The sequence below is a fragment of the Rhamphochromis longiceps genome, linkage group LG3, assembly GCF_057381845.1.
Source record: "Rhamphochromis longiceps isolate RC_006_pf linkage group LG3, R_longiceps_female_GT1.1, whole genome shotgun sequence".
Taxonomy (NCBI): Eukaryota; Metazoa; Chordata; class Actinopteri; order Cichliformes; family Cichlidae; genus Rhamphochromis; species Rhamphochromis longiceps.
Window position 1 is genome coordinate 567489 of NC_140559.1, and position 18809 is coordinate 586297.

Sequence of the window (18809 nt, forward strand, 5' to 3'; positions counted from 1 at the left end):
GTGTGTTCTAAGGTGCATTTAAAACCCAGGAGGGCATGGAGCTACCTGCCAGAGAGCAGCAGGTAAGCGCATAGTCCCTCCTGTTAGCCCTCAATGTCTACGTGTATTTAAAATTAAGAGGTGGGCAAACACGCGAGGGGTGAGGTGTACACCCTGATGGTAATTTGGATTCCGTGTATCGTGCCCACCCCCAAGATCCTATATGTATGTGTAATGAGAGTGTGAGTAATGTGAATGTCTAAGTTGTGGGATAAAATTGAGGCAGAGGCAGCCAGAAGGGGACAGAGGGGGAGGGTAGCCTCCTCTGCACCCTGGTGACATACCCCTACTCCAAGGCCCTGCATGTGTGGGTGGTTGTGGTGGAGCGGGAAGAGGGAGGCAGCTGGAGATGGGGAGGGAAGGAAGGGAGGGGCAAGTGACCCCTCCCTGGGGCCAGCTCCCCCGCTGACCCCAGTAGGCACCCCCATACTCCGCGACCCGCCAGGGAAAGGGGGCCCAGGCCCATCCAGACCGGGGCCCAGTGCAGCAGCGCCTCCCGGCCCCACAGAGCCCGGGACAGTCCACCCAACCCCACCACAGAGAAAACTGCACCCACCCCACCATCCACTCATCTTCCAGACTACATAAGACAATAAACACCCAGGCTGAGATCTTCCTCCACCTCTCCTGTATCTCCCCCTCCTCCTCTTATGAATTTTTGAATATGATGCAATATTTAAGTAAGTGTAGAGCTAGGCGATATAAGATTTTTTCATATCACGATTTGTTTTTTTCATTTCAGGCGATAACGATATCTATCACGATATAAGCCAAATAACTATATTTGTAAGATTTAAATGTGCCGTTGCTCACAAGTAAAATGTGAAATAATCAGCAGCTTGTTTTTATTTAAATATTTATTTCCCATAATAAGTTCAACAGGATAGATGTACTTAAGGAACATGAGACTTTTTCAGATAAATAAAGGCAAATATTGCAAACTACACAAAAGGCAGCCGCTAAAGCGTTTAAGTTTCAAAATAGAACAAACGAAACAGACTACTAAATAGTCAATTCCACTTAGAAACAAAATATTAATTCTAAAAATAAATCTTAGTTTGTTTTACAGAAGAACAGACAAAACTGACTAACTTTTGTCAATATCAAATAAAATGAGAACTAAAAGGAAATTCTCAATCTCTCCTTGTTGTATAGCTTAGCTTTTCAAACAGTTTTAACAGTTACTTTAGTCTGACAAAAGCCGAATGACGAATTAGCGCTTCCAGTCAGAGACTGAGGCTACGTCCACATGTACACGGGTATTTTTGAAAACGGAGATTTTCCATTTTTGTTTTAAAAAATAATCCCATCCACACATAAAGGGAGAAATGAAGAAAAACGCTGCTACGAACATGCCAAAGCAGCAGGTGGAGCTAGATTCCTAACCGTGCAGAAATGTTGGCCAATCAGAAGTCTAGAAGCCTCGGTGGGAAAAAGTAAACAAAGCTGGGGCATAGAAGCAGAACCGAGTCGTATGTGTGGAGGGACAGTAACTGTGTGTATATGTAAGCATTTAAACACTGCAGAGAGTAGAATTAACAGTATTGTAGAAATTCATTTCACCGAAACAATAAAAAATGCGCACACCTTTGACGCTGCGTTTTCTCGGTTTTTCTAGTCCACACGTAAATGCAAAAACTGAGTTTTCAAAAATATCCACCCTGGCCGGAGTTTTTAAAAATCTTCGTTTTCAGTGACCAAAAACGCCGTTTACGTTTGGACGAAAGGTGCAAACGCATAGAAAAATCTGCCTTTTCAAAAATACCCGGGTACGTGTGGACGTAGCCTGAGCATGCACCAGTTTTTTGTATTTCCAGACTTGCTTTCGGCACAATTTACAGTGCACGCTACTCTGTTTTTTGTCAGACTTGAAATAGCCAAAATACCTTCACACTACGGAACTTCTATGGCTCTTCTGTTCGACAATCTCTCCGGCATTGGAACCATCATCTGTTTTCTCTTCGGTAACCTTCGGTCACGTTCGGTTGATTTCTCTAGTCGGCTCACTCTTTTCCTTAATTACCCGGGCGGCACGGTGGCTGGCTGCTTCCCAAACAAATACACATGTGCGGCTTGGCACTTGTGCTGTACGTAACAAGTCACGTGACGTGACGCTGCGGCTGTGATTGGTTCGGCTCTGCGCTACTTAATTTGGATTGGCTGTTCTTTTTTTTTTAAGAGGACAAGAGTGGCGAGGTCTATCGCAATAGTTAAATTTTTTTATCGAGAAAAAGTTATATCGCGATACATATCGTTATCGTTCTATCGCCCAGCTCTAAGTAAGTGTATTGAATTCAATATACATGTCCTTTAATTTTTGAGTAATATTACCATAAATCTGGATGAAATTTGGCCCAGAGGTACAGTAGGTGTCCCAGAGGAAGAATGTGTTGAAAGTTGGACATCAACTATTAAGGATGTATTGTAGTGTATTGACTGTATTGCACTGAATACAAGTTTGCTTTAATTTAGAATAGAATAGAATAGAATAGAATATTCCCCACAAGGGGAAATTTGGTTGTAACAGCAGCCAGAAAGACACACAAACAGTACACAGGACACAGAACAGAAACATACACATTTTTTCTTACATATTTACATATGGACAATGGTTACTATAAACAGAGTACTGTACAGTTATTAAATTAAATAAAAATAACTACAGATAAGAGGCAAACCAGGTTGTAGTATGAATCGGTTGATTAAATTATTGCAGTTACAGCACAGATGTAAACATCTATGTTTGTTGGGAGCAGTTTTGATTGTACAGTCTGACAGCTGCAGGAGGAAGGACCTGCGGAAACGCAGCGATGCAGCAGTCTGTCACTGAAGGAGCTCTGCAGTTCAGCAACATTTACATGCATGGGGTTGGAGACTCTGTCCATCAGAGATGTTATTTTGGCCAGAGTCCTTCTGTCTCCCACCACCTGCACTGGGTCCAGGGTGCATCCCAGAACAGAGCTGGCCTTCCTTTATCCAACCTCTTCCTCTCAGCTGTCGATAAACTGCTGCTCCAACATACCACACTGTAAAAAATGACAGAAGAATATTACAGTAAATATGGATGAAACTTGGCCCAGAGGTGCAGTAGTTGTCCCAGAGGACGAATGTGTTGAAAGTTGGACATCAACTATTAAGAATGATTTTTAATGAATTTCTAAATATGCAACCAGACTGTCCAAGCAATGTATGCGCGTGTCTGAGGGCGTGCGCGCGTGTACTTGTGCGCGGGTCTATGCTTTCGATCGGGAAATAAGGAGAAAAGGCGCTGCCGTAAATGCCGGTGTAGAAGCGCAAGAAAATTAATGCGACGGAAAAGAGGCGCCTGGCTGTGGCTCACAAATGGCGGCTCACAAATGACGGCTCACAAATGACGGCTCACTTGACCGTGGTGCAGAACCGCGAGAAATGGAGTTAAAATCACTGACATCGCTGTTTCTCTTCCTCTGTTTGCTGGGACTTCTGGACTGTACAGGTAAACCGTGTGTACCTGTGTGAATAAATCTGTTACCGAAGGACAGGTAACAGAGAGAGATTGCTGGAGTTTTAGAAGTTACTGTACTGGATCACTGTGTAAGAGTCTTTGTTTCCTCGTGAGAGCAAAAAAGTTTCCGCTCTGGTTCATTTTACGGTCGTTACTTTCAGAGTCAGTGTGGAGGAAATGTAGGCACACGGGTAATGGTGACAGGAGAGTGGAAATGGATTTAAATATTAGACTACACTTCAAAAACTCTCGGCCCCTTTCAGTTTAAACTTTGACGTTACTTTCATGTAATGGCGGTGACGCTATACAAACTTCGGCTCACCTGTGTGAGCAGCAGATGAGCAGCTGCTGTGCCCGATAACAGTAAACTTTAACAAACTTCTAAACAATAACAGATTTGATTGCATTAATAGTAAAGATATTTTCCTTCTTCCTGGTAAAACACGGTGTGAAACTAAAAGAGCCTAAGTCAGTAAACACACTTAGGGGGGGAGGATATTTCTTGTGCGTAATGGTGGAGTCGCTGTGCGCGACACAAAGATGAAGGGTAATGTTTGATTCGACCTCACTGTAAATCGGGTCTTATCGATATTGAGACTTTTACTAATGATGTGATCGTCTGAAAGAGAAATATATTCTAAGCTAAATATTCGATTAATTCAAGAGCCTCGTTTCCTCTTCGGTTTAGTTTCATTTTAACTCTGACGTCACATTCATGTAAAGGCGGTGAAACCTGAGCTTACCTGTGTGAGGGGCGTGCACAGAGCAGGTGAGGAACTTCTGTTCCTGATAGAAGTAAACGTCACATTTAACAAACCTCTGTGTTTAGCTGTATAACAGATTTTATTGTAGACAGCACTACTGTCAGGGTTCCAGTTGTCCTCTGTAACACTTTGTAGGACTTCCTTATTAAATGCACAATTTTACTCTAGACTATGTTGATGTATATTCTAATACATCTAAACATGAGACAAATGTGTGCATTTATGATAGTTTTATACAAGAATAATAATTACATTGTTGTAAGGCTGAGGATCATGTCCTTGTCTGTACTTATAGACATTACAGTCAACAAATCTCCATATTAAAAATCCTGGACATGACTGTAAAGCACAAACAAATTTGTATAACTTTTCTTTTCATAGAGTAAATGAAAATATTTGTCAGTTCAATCTGCCGAGAAGTAAAGACAAAAAGTTCTTTAAACTCAGGTTTCAGGTCTTTAAAGCAGAATTGAGTTCACAATTTAACAAACAGGATGTGAATAAACCAGCAGTAAAAGATTTTTATTCACATATTACCTCACACACAGTTTTTTTTTTCTCTTATCATCATCTTTTGTTTGATACAATCATTGTAAAGTTCAGTTTAATTCAGTTTGATTTATATAGCATCAAGTCACAACAACAGTAACCTCAAGGTGCTTAAAGTGAACCAGCTATTTAATTTTTTGATTAAAGATGACATTTTCAAGAATTAAGTTAAATATTAGAGCAGCAGGGTGGTGCAGTGATTAGCACTGTTGCCTCACAGCAAGTTCAGGCCGGGGTTTTTCCATGTTTGTAAGTTCTTGTGTTTCCGTGGGCTCTCTCCAGCTTCCTGCCACAGTCCAAAGACATGCAGTTAGTGGGGTTAGGTTAGTTGATGATTCTGAATTGCCCGTAGGTGTAAATTATTGTCTGTCTCTCTGTGTTAGCTCTGTGACAGACTGGCAACCTGTCCAGGTTGCCTCTGTCACCTTAAGGCTGGTATAACCTCCCCCAGCCTGTGACCCAGAATTGGATAAATGAAAGAGGACAGATGGATGGAAAGTAATTATTAGATAATGTATTGTTTTCTATTAACTGTAGTTCTACTAATGAGTCTTTACTTCCTGTTTGTCTATTTTCTATTCACTTTATAAAAATGTTTCAGACCAAAAAGAGTTAACAGTCAAAGGAGGAGCAGATGTCACTCTGGAGTGTTCTGGTCCCACAGATGCTACTTCAATAATGATGAGGTGGGAAAAGTCTGACCTGCAGTCAGAGGATATTGTCATCCTCTTCAGAGATGGTCGGTTTCAAGATAAGTACCAGCATGAACTATTTAAAGGTAGAGTGGAGATGAAAGATCCAAAATGGAAGGAGACTGGAGACTTTTCTGTGATTCTCAAACATGTCACCACGAAAGACGCTGGAACATATGAATGTGAAGCTGGATATGATGGACAGAAACCACAGTCTCTAAACAGAGTCACTTTGAAGGTTGAAAACTCAGGTGAGTTTAATTTCAGCTTCTTCTTGGTTATGGATGTGACTCCATAACACAGGTATTATATTATATTATACTGTATTGTATAATAGTCTGTACACTGTGTTTGCTAAACCGATTAAATTAAAATGAATTCGAAACTTGTTGAATGAATCAACAGTTCATAGAATCACAAATTGAAATAAATCCTTCCAGTTGCACAAGTATGTGTTTAAAGTATTTAAATTAAGTTATTATTATTTTATTTTCTCAAATAATTATAAATCATTTACATTTATTTACATTTAAATTTAAATGTACAAAAATGTACCTGTATGAGTAAATCTGTGAACTAGCAGAGGGACAGAGAGGGTCACATAGAAAGACTGTTGAAGTTTTAGAAGTTACTGTACTGGATCACTGTGTATGAGTCTCTGTTTCATCATCAGAGCAAAAAGAGTTTTAGAGTCAGTGTAGAGGAAATGTTGGTGCACAGGTAAAGGTGACAAGAGAGGGAAATGGATTCAAAGTTACATATTAGATCATTTGAAAAACTTTGTTCTCTTTCCACTTTCATTTAATTTCATTGTAACTTTGAAGTCACTTTCATGTGGCGGTGACGCTCGAGACAAACCTCAGCTCACCTGTGGAGGAGCTGCTGTACCTGATGAAAGTAAATGTTACATTTAGCAAAAGTCTGTGTTTAGCAGTAGAATAGATTTTATTTTTATTTTCTGTGTTAATATAATGTTAGACAAAAAGAGTGTAAGTCAGTACACACACTGGGAGGGATGAAACCAATATGAAGGTTCATGTTTGATAACAGGACCTGACTGTAAATTGAGTCTCATTAACATCAACACAAAACACAATCAAGTTTAGACATGAATCTCAATGGTTATGGGTATTATTTTTTAAAGTTTTACATGATACAGTTTCAAATGTTTTTACTGAAATCATGATTTTAAAAATTAGATAATATAGTTGGGAAATATGGAAAGACCTTAATTAAGAATATTTGGAATTAATATTGGAATTGCTTGAAGTTTAGACAGTTGAAACATATAATAGGGATATCCTATACATAATGTATGTTGAAAAAGATATTTCAGTAAGATTTAAAATCTCTACTTTCACCAGGATTTGTTGTAGTAAATGTTACTTTGCAGTAGCCTGGTGATGAAAGTATTGCCATGTTATATTGTACATTTTATACATAAAGAAAAAAATAAATCAGCTGGAAACTTTTCCTGGAATTTCAAGCAAGAAGAAGTGTTTTTTTTTTTTTTTTTTTATCCTAATTGTATCGTTTGGAAAGAAATATCCAAATTTGTAGAAATATTAAGAATAAATATTAAGAATAAAGATTATAGAATAATAAGAATAAGAATAAATATTAAGAAATATTAAGAAACCAAAAAACTTAAATCACCAAAACTTTGACTGTTTGCATCTCGCTCTGGGTGCTGTATTGTGTTCTATCATGTGCCACTGGTTCATCTTGCTAACATTAGATGGTCACGCATTGTCTTTCCTCACGAACTGCATTACAGCAAATGTTGCTCTAATGATTTTATACTTGAGAGGACCAAAATTCTTGACCCAAAGGCATAATATTAGTGCCTTTTAAACACTTGAATGTAGATTTATATGTTATATCTGTCAATCAAGCTGAAGTAGTCATAAATAACATGCTGTAGAGAGTTAGAGGCTAGAGGTAAAGTTGAGTGTTGTTGATCCTCCAGGTGAGTGAGTAGAGTTGAGTGTGTGTGTGATCAGAGGTGAAGCTGCTTCCTGGTTGTTGATGTTTGTTTCTAAAGATGTTGTTGATGAGACTTTGTAGAAAGCAGCTGGTCTGAGTGATGTGATCAGAGTGCAGTAGATAATGTCTGACAGCAGTTTGAAGAGGAAATGGATTCTGTTCTGTTCTTCACTCATCACCTACCTGACAGCTGACACCTCACACCTGTTTCTCACCTGCAGGTCAGCCAGGAGGACAGAGTGGAGATGGAGGGAAGGAGGATGGAGGAGAAAAGAGTGGATCTGTTGGACTAATAGCTGGTCTGATAGTTCCTCTTGTGATTCTTGTTGCTGCTGTTGCTTCTTTTTTGATCTACAAAACGATGCAGAATCAGGATTCATAGCCTCCTGTTGAAATATCTGAAATATCTCGGAGGTTTTCCAAATGAGCTCTGCTCTTGCTGCTGTTGCACGTTTTCAAACTCAAAATTCAGAGTAACAGGACAGATACTGTAATTAATAAAAAATAATAATAATAATAACTGAATAAATAAAAGTATATTTACAGTGGCCCCTAGAGACAAAGCACGTACAAACTCCAAAACACAATGGAAGTGCTCCAGGATGCTAGGGGCCGTACGAACACGTACGAACTCTGAAGCACATAACAACTCAAAACACGTACAAAAGACAACAGAAGTGCTCCAGAATGCTAGGCACAGTGTTGAGCTTTTGTTACCTAGTGGCTACACAAGCCAGGAAGTACCAACAATCGGACTGGGTGTGTGGTAGTAACAGGTAAATGAAGTTTTTTTTAAAAAATTATTTGAATATATATGTATATATGTATATGTATGTATGTATATATATATATATATATATATATATATATATATATATATATATATATATATATATATATATATATGTGTATGAGTGCTTGTGTATTAATACAAAAACAATAGACATATGAATTCGATTGTGTAATTTAAGTGATCTAGGTAGCTCTGTTTTGGAAGTTCAGTTAATGCTAGAAATGTGTTTTGGAGTTTGTACGTGTTTTTGTCTCCATAAATATTTATATATAAACATACATTAGGAAAACCACTTTTTTACATTAGTAATTCCTTTTGTGTATAATTTTATATTGTTGTTGATAATTAATTAATTAAAGCAACAAAACAACCTGAAGAGCCGGTTGGGAGCTGAAAGAGTTGGTTCTCTAAAAAGAGCCGGAAATTAAAACAAATTAAAATAGTTGTGTACTGATGTAAATTTTTCTTCTGAGAGGTTTCATTGGTGATCAAGCTAGGATTTTTTATTTTTAACTCTGCCAAAAGCAAAAACAATCAAAACTACAATATGCAAGTTTTTGATACAATTAACAAAGACACACCTTTATATATGTCAGTTTAGTTGCATAAAATGTCCAGATTATATCAGTGGGACTTTATTACCCAGTAGCCCTTGCTCAGTCATGGGACTTCATCCTAACAGACTCCAAAGCAGAGCACTGTTGTGAACTAAGTGAATCTCTATTTTGACACTTTAGCTAAATGCAGATTAGTAATTAACACAAAAATTAGATCATTGCTATTTGTTAATTGTGTTTGGACTTTGTTTGTTTCCTTAAATGTCTGATGTGGTTTTGAACATTACATTGTGTGGCTGTGTAAAGTGGAGTAGTTGTAGAACCATGTTTCTGGTGAGCAGAGGTTAATTAGATGTGTAGTAGATGTGATTGCTGACTTGCCTGAGCAGGGATGATTGCATTCCTTGTGTTGGAGCGTCATCTTGTGGTGGTTTAGAGAATTGTTGAGAATTTATATTCTTCCCCCCTTAAAGCACAAATAGGATGATTTAAAGTTGTAACATTTTTAACCAAGAAATAGTTTCCTTTCTTGGTTAAAAAATGCATGTTATGTTTTTAATGAATTTTATTAGGACATGTTTGCATTGTGAGATGTGCAGAAACAGTGAGAGGAGGAAAAAACTACTCATGTTACAAAGATGTATATAAATTTGCATTTTCACTGTGATTGTTATGAAACTTGTGTATTAGTTCAATAACGAAGATCTGTAATCACTCATCTGCCTGTTTTCCTGAGTGTTAGGCTGCCTTTGCATTTTCTACATCACTACCATGCAGTAGCCGTCAATCTCAATACTGTCATCATTACTCTAGTCCAATCATCTTCTCGCCTGCTTTCTTTGGACCAATCAGCCTCAAATTTTGGCAGTTTAAATCTGTGCCCTCCATCATTCTCACTTTCAGACTCTGATTTGTGCAACCGATCTCCTCTCCATCTCCACCTCACTGACATCTCAGCCAGAGTTCCATCCAAGCCTCAGTCTTCATTGGGGTTTTTTAGTCTTCAGCAGAAAAAAGTCAGTAATTTTAGTCTTAAGTCATTCGTCATAAAAGAATGATATACATGTATCATCCATCAGGGATGGTTCAATAATGTGATAACTTGGAAGAATTAAACAATATTTATTGAGATAGAGACACTAATGTATTTAGAGAAAGTGGCAAAATTTGGCTGAAAGGGATCCAGCGGTGACAGGACTTAGGTCAGGAGCCCTGGGGTCTAGACTCTGGTGGTGGTTAAAACAACAACAACATATTTTGGGACATCATCCAAACACAGACGTATTTATTATTTATTTATGTCATTGTTTTTTGTTTTGTTTTGTTTTGACTGTAAATGTATTCAGTAAATTCTTCTGTTGTTTGTATATGTAGACCACAGTATGTGCAACTTTGTGTTGGTTGGGATGAACACGGTACATAAAATACAGTAAATATATTTGGTACCATGTATTTGTGTTTGTATACAAACATTCTGAAATCTTTTACAGTGCACTTATGTAGGCCAATGTACTGTCTTTAGTAAGTGTAACAGTGAACAAAAAAGGCTTAAAGTAAGTCATTGTGATGACAAAGTGGTCATAGTGTTTTACAAGCACATTAGTGTTTAACTGGTTCTTATAAGTAACATTTTTTTGAATGTAGAGTTTCATTTTGCAGGAGAATTGAAGGGTTTCGCCCGTTATGTGTGTTTTTTTTTATTTGTGTGTGTAGAGTTCTGACAATATGAGGCATGCTTTCAGGAAATATGTGTAAACAATTGGGAAAAACTGTAAAATCTCAGAAGCTCAGTCTACAGCATAATTCAGACATGAGCAAGACACCGAGACAGCAAATAGAGACTGTCTTCCTAAAATGAGAAACAAATAAATCTACAGTTAAATGTTTATGATGCACGAGTTCTGTGTGTGTGATGTTATAAAAGACACACGTCTCAGAGGCAGAGCGCGCATGACTGTACAACTAAGATATTTGCTGTCTGTTTGCTCTCCTGCATGCAGTAATTAAAAAGCCTGGCCACAGCTGATTGCGTTGCAGACTTTATTAACAGAAAACTCCACAACATAAACTAACTGCCTTGTACATTACTTATTGTACAGAGCTACAATGATACATAGGCAGCACATGATATAAATCCTCCACAGGGCAGGAATAACCTTCCACCAATATGAGGCTGAACATGAGCTCTGCTTCAGAAGTGATGCTCTATAGTGACATCTTCATTGTCATTATCCAATCCCTGATCAGCCTGGTTGGGTGAGGTCTTTACCACAGAGACATGCATGTAGTTTCCTATAATTGTTAGAAAATTATATCAGCTGATAACACAGGAAAAGTTCAGATAAAGAGATGATCAGTCTGATCAATCATCAGCATATTGATTGATCATAGAATGATTCAGAGTGTTACCTTTGGCTCTGCATCGATATAAAGACACCATGAGGAGAGTGGAGATGAAGTATGGACAGAACACCACCAGGTGGATAACTACAAGCTCAGGTGAAAATAAGTCAGGACGCGGAGTTGATGGAGTGGGAAGTGGTGTAGAGGTGGGTGGAGGTGTGGTTGTAGGTTTTTCTGTAGAGAGAATCCCACCTGTTCAGGTGAATATGTGGATGAAATAAGAGGTGAAATCAGAGTGAAGCTCCTCACCTGTGACAGTGATCCAGCTGGATGGAGACTCTCCATGACCGCTGATGTCACACTTGTAGAGGCCTTCATCAGACCTGGAAACATGCTGGATGGTCATGTGACCTGTAGGCTGCTTCCTGATGAGGGAGCCATCTTTATAGAAAGCAGCTGGGAGGTTGGAGGGAGTGGTCTTTGTTTTACAGAGCAGAGTGACGTCATCTCCCTCCATCACAGGGAGGACAGGACTCTGCAGGATCACTGATCCACCTCAACACAGAGACAAACTACAGCATTTCATCCATTTACACACAGCTTCATCAACACTAACTCCACACACTCAGCTTACCAGTGACTGTCAGGTTAACCATGTTACTGATGCGACCCTCTCTGGACTCACACCAGTAAACTCCACTGTCCCATGGGAGAACACCAGTGATGTTACAGTTGGAACCAGATGCTTTTCCCCACTTTATTCCACACTGAGTCCTCTGCTGTCTGCTTGTGTTTCTCCTCAGAGTCTATCCAGCAGAGCTGTCGTCCTCCTCACAGCTCAGAGACACAAATGTATCTTTAAACAGCTGAGAGCTGCTGGGACTCACAGTCAGACGAGCTGCCAGGAAGAGGATATGATGTGAATCAATTTTCAAAAGAGAATGACCAACTGAGTTTCATAATCTTTCAACAACAGTAACACAGCCACCCAAAATAAAACATATATTGCACTATAAACATATAATGCAGTAAACATCACGTGTCTTCAGTATTCCTAAATCACTTTACATTTAAAATGTGATACTGATAGTAAAGACAGTAGTCAAGCATGCAGTCAGATCCTGGCTGGTCCAGGTTCAGTGCTCTCAGATGCACAGTTATAATTAATGTCATTAAAAACACCAAAAAAGGTGGTTTTGGATTTAATGCCTCAGTTTTTAGAGACAAGCTTTATTGAAACTTTATACGTGGCAGACAGCATTAAAAATAAGATGCAGAAAATCTCTATTTAAGACTCTTTGAGATGTTTTGGATTATCACGATGAGTTCACTGACCTTGGTTTGTTGTGCAGCACAGCAGTAAGTTCAGACCTAAAGAGAAATGATATCAGTCAATCTGAGTTTTCAGCTGGTTCACATTACAGCAAAGCTCCTTCTGCTACCACGTCTCCCCTTTAGGGGACTTTTAGCTCCTGCTTAGGCCTTTTCTAGCTGTTCGTTTGTCTGTTTTTGTTTTTAAAACTATATCCATAAATATCATGAATGTGTCACAGAGACACAGACAGCTGCTAATCAGTGTCAGTAACAGACAAATAAAATAGGTTCAGTTTCCCACTTCTGGGATAGCTGAGGTGAACGGCAGCAGACAGAAGGTACAGCCCCCTGTGTCAACATCCGCCTGTCAATCAAACAGGCCACACCTACAATAATATCAACTTTAAGCCTTCATTCCTCAAGATACAAATTAAAAATACACACTTTAAGATATGTTCTTTCCTAATTTCTCTGTTTTATGTACAAACAACACTGGTTCATCTGTGATTCATAAGTCAGAGATAGACTGTTGCACAGTACTCTGTCTCATAACATATGTCACCACCCTTGTATAACTCAGCTGATATGCTAGAAATACAATTAATTGCATTTGGAAGTGAAAGATTGAACTTACAGAGCAGCTGCTGAAGAGATGCTGGGTTCATCTTGGCTGAGCTCAGACACAGCAGTTAAATCAACTTCCTTCCGTGTTCAAAGTTACATATATTGCTTTGTGGTTTTCTTGTTGCCATTACGACGGCTGATCTAATTTAAAGTAGCACAGATGATCAAACTCCATGTGACCTTTTTATATTATGTTTTAAAGTGTTGTACTTTTGTTAAAATGATAAAAACAAAAAAACAAACAAACCCTGTTTTCCAACTGTCAACATGAAAAATCAGGTTTTATAACAGGTAACTGTTCAGTGTTTGGGGCTAGTATGAGACCCTGTCTCTCCCACCCTCCCCCACTAAGTAAGTGGGAGGAAGAAGCTGTTGTTAAGGAAAGAGGGCCATACAAGCAGGAGGCCTAAAATAGTTAGTGCCCACCTTTGTCAGTGTGTTAAGTACAAATATTTTTAATTCACTGTGTAATCTTCTTCAGCCAGCAAACCCAGGGAGTAGAATTATTTGAACACACTGACCAACCAAAGGCCTTTGGTGATTGGATTAATATTCAGCTTTTATCATAAGGTAGTGTAGACCCTTTTGGGGTCTTCAAGCACCCCTAAATTTCATCACAACACCTTTAAAAATCACTAAAGTAATACTAGTACTGATGATGTATTTTATTTAGTTCCATCTGTGGAATATTTGGGGCATGTGATTAAAGCTAGTGGACTGCACACTGCTACATCGAAGGTCCCAGTCATCATGGATGGACCTCCACCCTAATTATTCTCAGTGTCTGTAGTTATTGCAGGTGGCTGCTTGTTTGAAGATGTCCCAGTTTGTAGTGCTTATACGATTAGTATAAGGTAAGAGTGAAGGAATTTTCTTCTATTCGTTATTTTGACGGTCGCATTTGGAGGGACTCTGTGCTGGTTCTGGAGATGGGAGTCAGAAAATACCCAGCCTCAATCACACATATTCATGAGTTTTCAGTTTATGACTGAACGCTTATGTTAATAGACCTCTCTGCATTGAACCACACTTGTTATTAATCTCTGTCTCTCTTCCACAGCATGTCTTTATCCTGTCTTCCTTCTCTCATCCCAGCCGGTTGCAGCAGATGGCCCCGCCCCTCCTTAAACCTGGTTCTGCTGGAGGTTTCTTCCTGTTAAAAGGGAGTTTTTCCTTCCCACTGTTGCCAAAGTGTTTGTTCATTGGGTCATTTGATTGCTGGGTTTTTGTCTGTATTATTGTAGGGTCTATCTTACAATATAAAGCGCCTTGAGGCAACTGTTGTTGTGATTTGGTGCTATATAAATTAAATTGAATTGAAAGCTCTTTGTTTTCATCTTAAACTATCAAGTGTGACACTAGAAAGTTTCCATGAGAAAGATTAATACAAATACTATGATGTTTTGTAAAAATGAGGTTAACTGTAAAATGATGATCACCCAATAATAAAATTACGTTTCTCTGAGAATACATCATTTAATTTAGCACAACTCATGTCATTAATTATTTACTAAAGTTCAAAATAACTTGTTGGAGTTGGGTTTTTTTTCTCTCTCCAGAGTTTTTCCATCATACAAATCATGAAAATCAAGAGAAAAAAAAAAGACTCAAAATGAGACAAGTATATCGGTTAGCCAAAACCAAAATGGAACAACTCCAATTTTTTTTAATCTGATCCTTTGGTGAAACCTACACGAGAAAAACTAGTGAAAAAATATTTTACTGAACATGATCTCTAAACCTCTACTGTGGGAAGAAGAGCAGGATCTGACAAACATGAAAAAAACACAAATAACAGTGATTAACTGCATGTTTGTATTAGTCTTAAATAAGTGTGTGTGTGTGTGTGTGTGTGTGTGTGTGTGTGTTTGTGCCTTTAAGTAATATGTAGGTTTTGGTTAGGTTCACTGTAATTGTAATTAGACAGGTATAGACATAAAATATCCTTTTGAACATGTTGATGTCCTTTGGTTTGAGGTGTTGGCGGGGTCGGTTAGAGACCAGCAGCTGGATTGCGGCTGTGGTTGGACTGGTGGACTACTGCAGCCCAGAGTAGATGACGTTTGGCACTAGTTTAAAGCCTGAAAACAAACACACAGTCCAAAGAACAGGAAACACAATTACAATCTTTGTAGTTTAATCAAAACCTCAAATCCATCCATTTTCTACCACTTATGTGGGTTCAGGTCCTCGAGGAAGATCAGTCTAAGTAGAAAAACCTAGACACAGTACACCCACACCTAGAGTGTGGGCATACTGTGTGGGTACATTGCGGGCCCACAGTGGACCTCATTGTTGGCCCCCCTCTTTGCTTAGTGTAGGTAGCCTACAGAAGTGTGACACCCACATTGGCCCACACAGCCCTAGCATGGACCCCAAAGGGGCATATTGCTGGATATTTCCCAGCTTTGGAGAAACCTGAGCTTAACATGATTCCCATGTTCCAAAGAATCTGCAGTCCATAACAAAACTTCAGGGTGAGCATGACAGAAACTGCAAATGAAAACATTCTCACATATAATGATCTAACTTACATCAAATGAAAACAAAAGGAAACACAGGCATCTTATCTGCCCCCCTGACATAAACAGGAGAGAAACATTTAAAAAAAGCTTCCCATCAGGCCATTTTCCATTTTCATAGTTTAAAAATTACAATTCAAGGGTAGCACCTGTGCTCCAATGAGTGGTAGAAGCTGCACTTCTTAACAGATTGGAGATGCAATGCATTCAAAATCAGAAACTGAAAACTGTACAGCTGCCCTCTTTTGCATAAACAGCTTTTTTTAATAGAAATGATTTATGGCATTTTTTTCTGTTTTGCTTTAAAAATAATTTGACATCCAGACTTTGGTGAGCCATGAGATTTGTTACAACGTCATATGTTTTTTTATTTGGTTGGTTTTCCTAAATTCAGCACAAATTCAAACATTAAGACGTGGAACTGACTCCTGTCAGAATAACTAATTTTAAAGATGTCTTGTTAAAATAAATAGGTCATGTCAAATTGTTTGAAGTGGACCTAATATGATTTCAGCACAACATTTTTATCTTTAAATTACACTGGTCCATTGGGACCCTCAGTCCATCCTGGTGCCTACGTTGACTTCTTTATTTGAAGCTTTAAACACACTTAATATGAACATCCAACAGTGAAAAAGGATATATATCCCAGGGAATAAGAAAAGTAGAATAGGTCCACTTTTACATTGGCTGTACCTCTCGTACCTCTTGGTCTGTTGGCTATTTGTCCTTCACTGACATCTTCATATATTCTCACTGTTGAGTAGACTGCATCTGGATCACTTCCTGTTCAATGAAGAACATTTAGATTACTGCAGGTACAAAAGCTGCAAATTTAGCAAGAACAGTGTTATATTAAAAGGAAATAACAGGAGTTGCAATAAGGGCAATAAGAGAAATCTAACAATGATTATACACAAAATGACATAAAACATCCATGTCCAGGCACCTATGCTAGGTTTGAAAAAAATAAATGATTTGGTGAAATACATTAAAAATACACCAACACATATTGGCTTACTCTTCCATCCCAGTACAAAGATACAACAGAGCAGCTTCACTCACCATAGGTGTGCAACACTGTGCATGCTGTTATGGTCTGTTAAAAGCACTTTTGTAAAAGAAGAATGTGTCAACAGAGGAAATTTAAATCAACTTTATAATCAATAATATACAACACTGTTAGTAAAGTAATTGAAATAAATACACAACAAGCCAGTCCAGAGATATAAAACCTCCACTGTGTCCTGGATCTGCCTCCAGTCCCAAACCTCTCGCCTACTGTAGGAGGTGCCCAGGAGACGTCCTGGTCAGATTATGAGTCACCTTAAATGAATCCTTTCCAATGTGGAGGATTAACGTCTCTACTCTGAGCCGTTTCTGAAAGAACAGATCGAGCTGTAAATCATCAACTCTCTCTTTACTACAACAGGCAGAGCAGCATCCCAGTTACTGTAGCTGCAGTGACTTCCAGTCATGTTGCAGTTTATGACACTGGTGATATGATCTATTTTATTGCCAAACATATTTAAAGTGTCAGCTTTCATGTTCTCAAAATAACTGCAGTTACCACAGTCTGTAGGCCACCAAAGCCAAGTTCTAGGTTTGAGAGCAGAAAGGTGACTTTGACAAGTTTGTCTCTGATTAGCAGGGATTCAGTAAAAATCTCTAAAAGTGTTTCTCTCAAGAATGTCTCATTTTTTTTCTTTAGGAAGTTTTGATCAAGACAGCCTCTCTGCTGTACCATGTGACAATGCAGTTATAGTCGAGCTATGACTGCTCTGTCAATATCTTTGTCTCTACACCCTTAAAAAGGCTGATCCGTGATCGTATTTTCAAATGTTTTTAGCTCTTTACTTTAGTTTAGATTACTTTTCATAACCTACATTAAATGCCTGGACTTGGATCTTCACCTGTGTCAGGCCCATCAGGGTTCAAGTAATTCAAGGAGCCCTATTTGTGACTGTGGCTCAGGTGGTAGTGGTTCATCTATGAGTCAGGAAGTGTGTGGATCAATCCATGACTCCCCCACTCCATGTGCTGCAGTATTCTGGGGCAAGATACTGAATCCTGAGTCTCCCCCAATGCATCTGTTAGAGCAGTGGTTCCCAAACTTTCTTCGCTGGGCCCCCCTTTGTTTTACAGAAAAAGGTTCGCCCCCCCCCCCCCCACACACACACACACACACACGCACGCACTAACACATCCTCCAACCACACACACCCATATTTTGCTCAATTGCGGTTTATTTCACACCTCAAACATTTAGTAAACAATTAAGCAAATACAAGTAATCTGCAGGTAGTAAGAAAATAAACTACTAACTCTTTTACGCTGCGTCCACACCTACACGGGTATTTTTGAAAACGCAGCTGTTTCGTCCACACGTAAACGGTGTTTCGAATCACCGAAAACTGCGATTTTTTAAAACTCCTTTTTTGCGTTTACGTGTGGATGAGGAATACAGAGTTTGTCATGCAATGTCAAAGGTATGTGTCTTTATTCACGTCAGCTGTGCGCCACGTAATTGTTTACATGAGAGGAATTGCAGAATATAAACAGTATTTTGTCTCTATCTTCAGGTTTTACACACTTACATACACACACGCAGTTCCTGTCCCTCCATTTACAGAGGCAGAGGTGTCACGGTGTGATTATTTTACATGTAGTTGTTTTTTCCCTGTGTAATAATATTCAACATTGCTATCAATACATTTTTCAAAAAAAAATGCCTGTCTGTGCAAAATGCGCTTAAAAACATAAACAGCTGTCGGATACTGTTTGTCCGTGATTTAGACATGGGGACAAATCGTGGCAGGATCAGCCTGATATTATTTGTATCCCACTGTAACTTTACTGTATAAAGAGCTAACGTCTCCAAAATGTCAGGAGTAGTTAGTCATTACAACAAGTTTTTGTGAACTAAAAATCAAGAATGTGGGATCCTGTTTGTCCGTGATTTGAAAAGCCCAGCGCTGCTCCTGACGAAGGGAAAACCAATCCTGCAGGGGAGACCTACCTCGGCACTTGTGCAGGTGAAGCCAAAGGGCAGATATGCTTCACCATATTTTCTAGTCTTAGAATGAAGTTGGTTTGGAAACATATTCAGCGATGCTTCATCTCCTGCTTTGCGTTTCTGTTT

General features: G+C 38.8%; 2 protein-coding genes across 2 annotated transcripts in view; one reads left to right on the top strand and one right to left on the bottom strand.

Moving 5' to 3' along the window:
• The window catches only part of LOC146672412 (uncharacterized), an 85110-nt gene extending 77214 nt beyond the window's left edge, over positions 1 to 7896 (top strand). The window contains exons 3-4 of the mRNA XM_085402570.1: positions 5447 to 5779; positions 7736 to 7896. Coding sequence (XP_085258696.1) covers positions 5447 to 5779; positions 7736 to 7896 — 494 coding nt within the window. The remainder of the gene's footprint in view (positions 1 to 5446; positions 5780 to 7735) is intronic.
• Positions 7897 to 10938: 3042 nt separating this feature from the next.
• On the bottom strand, positions 10939 to 11981 carry LOC146672415 (uncharacterized). The gene is made up of 4 exons (XM_085402221.1): positions 11842 to 11981; positions 11517 to 11762; positions 11274 to 11441; positions 10939 to 11156 (listed from the first exon to the last, which is right to left on the bottom strand). The coding sequence occupies exons 1-4, from the start codon at positions 11861 to 11863 to the stop codon at positions 11056 to 11058; spliced, it is 537 nt and encodes a 178-aa protein (XP_085258347.1). The 5' UTR covers positions 11864 to 11981; the 3' UTR covers positions 10939 to 11055.
• Between the last annotated feature and the right edge of the window lie 6828 nt (positions 11982 to 18809).